This window comes from Solea senegalensis, linkage group LG11, assembly GCF_019176455.1.
Source record: "Solea senegalensis isolate Sse05_10M linkage group LG11, IFAPA_SoseM_1, whole genome shotgun sequence".
Lineage (NCBI taxonomy): Eukaryota > Metazoa > Chordata > Actinopteri > Pleuronectiformes > Soleidae > Solea > Solea senegalensis.
In genome coordinates this window covers 24,836,380-24,846,762 of record NC_058031.1, presented here as the reverse complement: position 1 = coordinate 24,846,762, position 10,383 = coordinate 24,836,380, and the positions used below count along the sequence as shown (strand labels likewise).

Genomic DNA, 10,383 nt, shown 5'->3' with positions numbered 1-10,383 from the left:
ATTCAGATTTTTCCTGAAAAAGTGATGTGAAACTTTAACTGTGCAAAGTATTAAGTGGTGAACTTTAGATCCTTATTTTGGTTTCTCTTTGACTGAAAACAAATGTCATTTGACAGTCTCTCAGCATGATGAGAGTTATTACAAAAGGCACTTTTTAATTTTGGTTTCTATTTCAGTTTACATATAAACTGCTCTTTTTATTTATACAAACACATCAATGTTGTTACCATGAGATGAGCAGATGTCTTTCTCTGGCTCTCTGGAGCAAAGAAAACTCTCTGCTATATAGTGGTGCTGGTTACTTCACTCTGCTAAATTTAGTGCATAGATTGATGATCTAGTTCAGTTAATTATGTCTGTCATGTAAAGCTGTCTGAATGACGGCTGTAGATTGACAGTGTAATGTGTTAACATTTGAGCCGGTTGATTAATAATGTTATGTGAAAACCTAATAAATCTGGCTCCTCATTCATTGATTGGTGTAATCTGTTCTTCTCTATCATACAGGGTGTAGAACAGACGTCAAGTAGTATTGTGAATTTTAGTGCACCTAAAATTCACCTGTTCAGTGATGTCATCGTAATAAACAGTGCTACATTTGTACTGTACTAATCTTATACCACTTCTATTAGCAATGACTGAGTTTTGTGCTTTGGGAAATAACTTTTTCTGGGCTTTTTGTGGCCTTTAGGAAGGTTTTACAAATGTGAAAAATATAGAATATAAAGATCTATACATGAACAGTTTCATAGGTGTCTCTTTTACTATTGTGGTCAATGGGAAAATTGCTTTTTGGCCATGTGAGTATTTTTTGTTGCAGTACCATGAGTGGCCACCATGACAAAACTGTCAGGGGGCGGTGCTCTATCCAGTTCTTATAAGGACACGGTTGACTGGTAGCAGCAGCTGACAGTACCAGCAGCAGCAAACCAGGGAGGAGGTAAGAGACGAGGAGTCTGAAGGCTGTCATGTTAAAAACTTTGTTTCTGTTTGAAGTGGACGGGTTTAGGTCAAACCCATTATCGGACACCTTATGAAAATAGTGCATCTGTATGTGCTTTTTCGATGAGATGATTACGGAAAAAAGACTAGAGCAAAAAATAACAGATTTTATTATAATGTACTACATCTTGACAAGGATCACCCATGGTGAATTGCAGGGGAATAACAGGTGTGTGTTTATAGGTCACATATTCAGGCTTTAAAAAATGCAGGGGAGTTTTGTAATGTGTGATTAATTTTACATGGGATTTTTAGTAGTAGTAGTATTAAAGTAGCAATAATTCTCCAGAAGTCACAAAATAGACCGTTTTCTTTCATTTGTGTTAAAAAAAGAAAAGCCAAGCGAACTTTAAACTGTGACGTATTTCCAAATTTTACAAATTCAATCCGATTAGAAACATTTTGAGTACTTTTTTGCTCAGGTGTGTTTATATAGTTGGAGAAAATTTTACTGTGGTGTAAAAGCTTATTTTTTGTTTACTTCTAGTTGTTTATAGTCGTTTATACACCAATATTCTCAGTTGTGTGTTTTCCTCTGCAGGTTAGCGCCTTCATTCATTACTGTTAAAATGATCACTTTCACTGAAACCTTAAAAAACCCTCCACAACCCACTGGATATAAATTAGGTGAGGTGTGACACTCGCATATATTTTTGTTTCTGTTAAATCAGCACCGTACACAAAAAAAAGTAAATTAAAGGCGTTTTATTTTTTTATTCTTTCAGGATGTTCAAAGATATTTGCAGTCGCTCTGCCTATTGCTCAGATTGCACTTGGTGAGTTGATGCCTGTTCTCAGGTATTTTATTCATGGTGAAATTGCATGTGACAGTAAAGTAGCAGTTTTATTGAATTTCCATGTTTTTGGAATCAGTTTTTTCCTGTTCTTGTCTTTGCCCTTGCCTCCTACAGGAGTAGTGTATCTTCACGAATGTCCGAAGCAGGACTACATCCCCATCTATTTGATAGTGTTGGGGGTTTTTGGCCTGATGCTATCCTTGCTCGCCTGCCTGCCTTGTGCTCAGGAGCCTGAAGACGGCACCACAAACCCACTCAGTCAAGTCTGCAAGGCCTGGAACTCACTGACGTCTTTATTCCTCTCTTGCTGGTTCATCGCTGGTGAGTTTAGAAGTCCTCATGACATAGCTCTTGATGCGCTATTGGTTTCCTCATGTTAACGTATTTCTGGTTAAAACCAACTGTAAAATTTCACTATTTACCATGGTGGAAAATGTCAGATAATCACTTTGATCAATTTGAATGTTTTAAAAGTAAAACAAGTTCTCCAGGTGTTCAGCTTTTTAAATGTGAACATTTTCTGGTTTTCTTTACTCCATTTAACAAAGAAATGACTAAAACGGAACTTGTAATGTCCATTATGTCAACAATTTAAGGGCTTTAATTGTACATTTCACAGCAAATTGGCTTAAACAGTGATGATGTGCAATCGAATTCCATATTTTTGTGTGTTTTAGAGGAAACCCCTCTAAAATGATGTTCTGAGGTGTGATTCTTGCAGTTCCAGTTTTTAACCAAGCTGCCTAATCATTGTAATGTACTGCAGTGTAATGTGGGATTTAAAAAGAAGGATACTGCAAAATCAGAGTAATATGCAATGACGTTTATTTAAAAGACACTGTATTTATTCAGGTAATGTTGCTGAATCCCAGATAATACAACTGTCATTTGTCAGTACTATAAAATGATGCAGTGACCTACTGTGGCACAGTGATTTACTGTAAATATACACACACATTATTTGCTGTGAAACTAGTGCAAATTGTAGCCAGTAATTGACAGTACATGTACAGTCAAACACAGGCGTGAGAAAGCACAACATTGACCTGCTGAAAGTGTCAAAGCCTGTGTTATTGGTTCAGTGAGTGAGACTTCCAGTCTGACCTGCCTGCCACATATTGTGTATTTTTACGTATTGCCTTATCAGAACATGAACTTCAGGGTAACATTTATTTAATTTGCAAAGAAGAAAAAATCGAATTGCAGTATTTACAGTCGACATTGTAATTTTGGTTTAATGGTGATGCTTCCGCTGCAAATTCAAACACGTGTATGTCTCTTAATTGGTTTCTTTCTTGTTCTTGTTTTTTTTTTTTTCCAGGTAATGTGTGGATCTATTCTATTTACCAGCCCAACTATAACAAGACCACCACAGACGTCGATCCTTACTGTAACAAGACTCTCTACTTGTTTGCTTTCTGGACCACCACGTTGGGCTACATCCTCTTAGGTCTCATTCTGGTTATCGGCTGCTGTGCCATGTGTTGCTTCTTCCTGTGCTGTGGTTTGTCCGATCCTGCCGATGCCTAGCGACTTCAAGGAGACGGGAGGCGCCAAGTTGTACTTTATTACATCCATTATGGTGTTCATGTTTTTGTCTGTATATGAAGTCCAAGTAAAGTAGTGATTTGGATTAGGGGTGTCAAATTATCGCGTTAATTGCGATTCATTAGTTACAGTCATATTTAGCATGTTATGTTTTTTAATCGCGTTAATCTAATTTGTAATCTCCAACTTTACTGTTCCTGTATTACATTTCAAAAATGCCCCGACGGCACCGTTGACAAAGGTAAAGTGATAATACTTCTGTGTAAGAAGGAGTTAGCTTACCACTGAAGCAGCTCAAGTTTAGCCTACCACGTCAATGCAAAGCACCCAGTGAAGCCACAGCTAACGTTAGCAGCAAAGACGTTAGCAAGTTAGCGAGCCACAGCAAAGCTAACACCCCGCGTATGAGCAAGTCTGCGACCGACAGGCTATTTTATATGGACCTGATGTTTTATTTAATTTGAATTTTGAGAGTTTGAGAAATAAACACAGTGGAATAAAATGGCTGCATCTGTTCAAGTTTGTTAAAGCAATAAATATTAATCTTTTGATCTGCCACAATAATGTAATAATGAATTTCAAGTTGAGGCTTTTCTAAGTAATTTTTAGGTGCGATTTAAAAAAAGAGATTAATTAGATCAATTAATTGATTAATCAATTTTCTCTAGACGGCACTAATTTGTTTTATTTGTCAATTGTGGGCTATTGCAAAAACATGGTTTTCCAAAAATGGCAGCCTCTCTCTGAAGAACCTTACCTGGCTCCCGAAATACAACACCATGGTCAATTGTTATAAGCAAATTACAATAAAAAATGAAAACAATACAATTAAAAATGCAATACTTACAGGGTAGAAACAAGTCATAGCTTTAGTTCTCATCTTTGGATTAATGTACAGTATATATTTGATGACATCTTATGTGGCAATGTTTCTTGTTCTATCTATTAGGCAGCAAATATTGAATTAAAAAGTCATGTCGCAAAATCAAATGGCAATATATGTCATGAAAAAACAAATGCTCTAATGGTTCAGCTTTACAGTTATAATACTTAACACTGCTCACTTTCAGATTAGTGTTGTTTAAATGCTCATTTCCAAAAGTAAAAAGAAGAACAGGAAATGAAAGGCAAAATGTGACTTTGTCCTGGTTTTTTTTGTTTTTTTTAAATGTTTTGCTTCTGTCTTTTGCTTAAAGAGCATTGTTGAGGAGCCGTCAGTGTGCGGTCACTTCTCAAATTCAAGCTTTTAGGTCACATTGACTGGAGGTGTGGAAATCACGGTAACAATGCCAGCGAGAGTTAATGATGGGTGAAGGTCACGTGCGAGTGAAACTTGCTCAACATTTACAGCAAATGGATTTACTGTGTATATGAAAATACGTCGTTTCCTACACGCCCGTTACTGATAACTGGTGAGTCACAGCTTCTGCTGCTCTAAGTGCACGTACATTTCATTAACTCAGTGGGTTTTTTATATTTCCTGACTCAAGGCGACAAGAAAACTACATTTTTCCCCCTAATTTCGTCCTTTTATGTAACTTCAATGGTTGGATTAAACATCTCATGCATCAATTTAATTTAGATTCAATCACAAATTCAGTTTATCATTTAGTGTATTATTGTTTGAGTTTATTTAAGCAATTTCCCACTCTGCATTTACATAAAGAAGCCACTAGAGGCCAATGCTGTGACAGATATAATAAGTGTTTGAATTTTAAATGATAACACACATGTTTTCACACCTTTTCTGTCTTGTGAACCTCAATGGTGTTTGAAGCTCTCCTGAGGTTGTTTATTGCTTTCAGTTGCACTTTTTTTATTGTCTCAGACTGGGAATATGTTTGAGGAGACATTTCTTACATTCACTGAAATCACTGACTCATTTTCCCCGCACTTTTATATCCTCCTCATACTCTTGCTGCTCTTTCTGTTTTCAACTTCATTCATTTTCTGAAGAAAACTTGAGACGACAACAAAGGTTGAAAGGTGAAAACTACATGATAGAATCACTAAATAAACACAAAATAACAAGTATCAATGTCATTTTATTTAACTGTTCCTCGCCTATGTAAACTGAGCCTTTAAAATGTGTTATTTTCTGTTTTATTTTGAAGTTGCTTAACTTGCGTGTTACTTCCTGTCTGTGTCCTGTTTCCTGCTTCTTTGATTGTATGCCTCGCTCTAATTAGTCTCACCTGTGTTCAGTTAGCCCCGCCTCCTCATGGAATTGGCTGTCTCTCAGTGTCACTTCCTATGTCCAAGTGCCATCTTTCTCATGTGTCTGATTTACATCCAAACTTAGTTCCTAGTTTTTTGGACTTTCCTGTCGACGCGCCCGCTGAGCAACCAGAAACTGTAAGCTAAATTTGATAATTGATCATTTTTGGGTTCACTAAACCTTGAGGTCACATGAATTCAGTGAGGTAAAATGTAGTGATGTTTGTAGTCTTTGTCCTGTAGGCCTGCACTATTTTTGGAGTTTTGCAATGCATTGTGCACGTTGATGTCAGGATGATATGGTGAATTTTGGATAATGTGGTGGATAATGGTTTCATGCAAGAGTTTAATGGGCTCTGTTGGTTGAAATGTTATATTTTAATTTGTGTGCTATCACTTAAACTTAAGAGTCAATGTTCCTGTTTCCTTCGAGTGTGAGACGTCATTTACAGTTGTTATACAGCAGTGGTGGCCCGTGGGCCCTTTGCATCTTTTGTTTATTTCAAAGTTTTACCTTTTGACTTTTTCCTTTTCATTCCACCCTGTGTTGTGTTTTATTGTTGTATTTGCTTTTTAAATTTTATTCTCCTTTACAATGTGAAGCACTTTGAGCTGCAATCATTGTACGAAAGGTGCTATACAAATAAAGTGTATTATTATTGTTGTTATTATTATTATTATTATTATTATTATGAAGTCACTTCCCTCTTGGTCTCCATTATTGTCAAACAGGTGCAGTTTTACCAGAATAGCCTGGGCGGTGATTTCCTGCTGCTGTCGGAACTAAAAGAAGTTTTGTGGTAAGAGACGCATCACTGGTGGAGGATCTTATGCATTTTTTTTTCTTTGACTTCACACTCTTTAATTATAATAATTCACAATATAATTGTGTACTATTGTGTTCAATTGTGGTCATTGCACATGAAACTCCTCTAAAGTGTTAGTTTTACTCCAGCAGTATCTACTCAGAAAAGAAATACTGCTAAATCATATGTTATGTATTGTACGGCAATTATTAGTGTGACGTCGTGGTGAATACAGTATTTATACAGAAAACACACGCTGCTAAATCACAGTAATGTGTGGCATAACTTTTAGGTTACTGTAATAAATATAATAGTTGAGTGTAAATGTTTTTTTCTCTAATGAACATTAAATAACGGTGAGTTGAACAGTTGTACCCAATAAAGTGGTCGTCATAAAATCACCCCAGCACCAGCATCACATTAATTTTGTTTTTTATTTATTGTTTATTAATGTGCATCTTTTAACACAAACAATATAATTTACATATAAAATACACAACAGTCAACGGTGTGTTTACTCTTTCAAAAAAATGTAAATAATCAACTGTTTTACATCGTATAAGAAATGTTTTTGGATATAAGTCATAATATTTTCAGTCTTTATGTTAAGTTACATGTTTTTGTGTAGCTGTTTTTTTTTTTTTAGAGAGTCAGGGCTCTGCAGGTGTGTGCTGTGATTGGTGGATGGGGCCGTGAGGTCAGCATGATTTGCGAGAAAGGAGGGCGAGTGCTTTGGCGTGGATGGGCTTATAGAGGAGAGTAAAGCTGGAGGGGCTCAGCTGGCCGTTGCCCTGAGCGTCCACTTTCCCCATCAACACGTAGTTCAAGCCTGTATCGCAGAGACACAACAGGAAGAGAGATGTCAACAAATAGCAAATATGTCACGTTTGACCAAACCAGGAGGAACACGGTGGTCTATACAATAACAATAACTACTTTCAAAATGAACCAAAGCTGCAGTTAAAATAGTTAAAGACAGTACATCGACTGTATACTTAATGTATTGTGAATTACATTTGGGAGAAAAACTAAATAACTCTTTGTCCAATTAATTTGAATTAGTTAACAGAAAAAGTCATTTATTATAATATTACTTCAGTGAAAGTCTTTAATTTACAGTAAGTCTTTATTTACTGTACTGAAGAATCAAAAGTCATTTTCTGATATAAAATTTACTTTTAAGTTTTAAAAGTACAAAAAAAGTGAGGTGTAAGGATTGAACCCTGGCTCAGTGGTAGAGCGAGTTGTCTTTCAACTGGAAGGGTGTGGGTTCAATTCCTGGATCTGCTAGCCTATATGTGTCCTTGAGCAAGACCCTTAACCCCATAGTGAAGCGTGTGAATGGGTATGAAAGATGTGTGAATGGGTGAAAATTGTAGTGTAAAGCAGCATCAAGACTAGAAAAGCTCTATATAAATTCAGACCAATTCCAACTCTTCTTCTTCTTCTGATTTTATTTGGTAGTAAAAGTTGCTATAAATATAAATATATATACTATTTAGATGGGGTTAGTTTTACATGGGGAGGTGCAAGGATGGATTACTGAACGGGCCTACCGGGCCCAGGGCCTTGGAGGGGCCCTGAGCCTCAAGCCTCTGCACTATTGTCTGATATCTTTGCCCCGATGTTAGTCATTCCAATATTTTAACTTAAGATAAGTCACTCATGTGATATATCTTGATCGGGCCCCTCAATCATATACCACGTGTTACGTTATTTACAACTGATGTCTTGATCGGGCCCTCAATCAAATAATGAAGGTTAGGTTATGTGTATGTCTAATAGGGCCCTTTAATCATATGATTATTGTTAGACAGTCGTTGCCTAATAAAATGCACGTTTAGTTAATGGGAGTAAGAGAATCTGTTCGATTCCTTTTCCTATTCCTAGTACTAATAACTTCACATCAGTTATATCTGTCAGAATACGATATTTGGATATCACTGATAGCGGCTTTAACCCCGACGTCCCCTTTTTGCGAGTGTTGTACCTTTGCTTAGGCCGGGGCATCTCTTGCAGGTGGAGGTCAGAGTGACTGACGTGGTCGGGCCTGATTTGGCGACGTTGAGGCGTCCTGTCTTGTAGGCCTTGATCAGGGCCACCTCCACTTTTGCGGAGCCTCTTTGACCAGCAGTCACAGACATGATCTTACCCGTAATAACTGAAAGGTCAAAAATGAAGAATATTGAAATTTCACAGAAAAAAAACCTTTCACTTAAGAATTATTAAGTATGACATGCATAAAATGAAGTTGTGATTAACTTACCAAACATATAGGGATGCAATAATGTAAGATATTAACAATATTGGCGATGATCATCGCGAATGCCCATTACCAGGATAATTGTGAATGAGAACATATTTAAAATACTGTCTTGTTCACTCTCATTCAACCCTGGTGATTTATTTTGAAGTGCCACAAGGTGGAGCCTGCATCATTCCAGTCATCATAGGACCATGTGGTTTATGATCTTGGTTTTTCACTTCAGAATGATCACTAAACATAATTATTATTATTTTTTTAATGACATAATTTTGTAACTTTTTTTGTAACTAATTTTTGTAATGTTACTGACTTGTTTTGGAACTTTTTTCGGTATCATTCTTAATATTAGGGACTCTGTTTCCTCTTAATGTCCTTAATTTCCTCCACTGTTTCCTCTAATTCTCATAAGCGTACATTGGACATTGATGCAAATGGCAGTGGTACATTTTAGGATGTGTCCAAATCCACCTGCACAGGTTTATTTATGGAGATGAGATCACTGCACAAGTCGCATACTTCAGAGTGGTTGTATTTATCATGTTTCTCATGGGCGTGTTTTGATTGATGCATGCACATTAGGTTGTTTGCCTTTTGTTCTTGCACCATAGCCTATTATTACTATTATTGTTATTATATTATTATCATTAATAAAAGGGCATGTGTGAAGTGAAAGCACACAAGTGGAATATCTTTGCTTAAAAAAAAGAAAATAGATGATTATCATCAGTTTCCTTTGAATAAGGATAAAGTATGTCATTGTGAGACCAATGCTAGACTGTTAAATGACAACTAGACCTTGTGAAGACACTTTGTTGGGCGTAAGCGCGGACTATACATAAATATAGACGCGTTCTTGAGGAGTGAAAAGTGAAGCCAAGGAAGTTCGGCTAAAGTAACAGTTAGCCACCGGGGGGGCGACTGTGCTGGTTGCAAAAAAGGAACGCTGAATGGGAGTTTATGGGAAAATTAGCCTATTTCACTTGATTTGTAATGTCACTCATTTTCCTTGAGGAGTTAATGGTTTCAGTTGCCATTTTCAGCTCTTCTTCAATAGAACATGATGCCAATTTTGTAAATTATGTTCCCATTTAGAGGAAAACGGACAAAAAAGGACAGCACATGTGAGTGGACGCCAGTGTAACTGACAGCTGGTATGATCCAGTGACTGTCCACATGTTTGTCTTGCAACAAGAACACATTGTCCATGGCTGTGTGAGGTGGGGTCCACAGAGCAAAAGAACAACGAGCTGAAATGAGTGTCGAGGTCCAGCTGTGAGGACATAGAGGTTTTTGTAGGCACGAGAGAAAAGCTGATTGTGGCTCACCAAAGTCATGGGTGCAGTAGCTGGTCTGCAGAGTCCCTGTCCGCTTACACGCCTGTGTACACAGTGGGTTCAGTGGTAACGCTGCAGAAAACACACACAAAGCAGGTAATCAAACACTTACATTAGCATCCGACATGCAGGTGTGTAACAAATAGTCGATTCATCGCCGGCCATTTTGACGCGTTCCATCAAGAGAAACAATGGTTTCATTTTCGTCAGCACGTTAGCTCAGCTATTCCATATCGCAGGGCCGGCTCTTGGCATAGGCGATATAGGCGGTCGCCTAGAGCGCCATCTGCTGGAGGGGCGCCCCTCCAGCAAAAAAAAATTAAAAAAATTTTTTTAAAACAATGAAAATAAAAATGATTTTCTATTCCTAGTCGCCCTCATTTGTGTGTTCTCTCTTGAAAAGAGCATCAACC

At 37.3% G+C, this 10,383-nt stretch overlaps 2 protein-coding genes across 2 annotated transcripts; one reads left to right on the top strand and one right to left on the bottom strand.

Moving 5' to 3' along the window:
• Positions 1-869: 869 nt before the first annotated feature.
• On the top strand, positions 870-3,838 carry LOC122777315 (transmembrane protein 272-like). Its single transcript, XM_044038477.1, has 5 exons — positions 870-940; positions 1,544-1,629; positions 1,728-1,778; positions 1,914-2,120; positions 3,121-3,838. The coding sequence occupies exons 2-5, from the start codon at positions 1,572-1,574 to the stop codon at positions 3,327-3,329; spliced, it is 525 nt and encodes a 174-aa protein (XP_043894412.1). The 5' UTR covers positions 870-940; positions 1,544-1,571; the 3' UTR covers positions 3,330-3,838.
• Positions 3,839-6,830: 2,992 nt separating this feature from the next.
• On the bottom strand, positions 6,831-10,036 carry LOC122777327 (procollagen C-endopeptidase enhancer 2-like). The gene is made up of 3 exons (XM_044038495.1): positions 9,962-10,036; positions 8,361-8,531; positions 6,831-7,199 (listed from the first exon to the last, which is right to left on the bottom strand). Exons 2-3 carry the CDS (start codon positions 8,512-8,514, stop codon positions 7,069-7,071), a joined length of 285 nt encoding a protein of 94 aa, XP_043894430.1. The 5' UTR covers positions 8,515-8,531; positions 9,962-10,036; the 3' UTR covers positions 6,831-7,068.
• Positions 10,037-10,383: the final 347 nt, after the last annotated feature.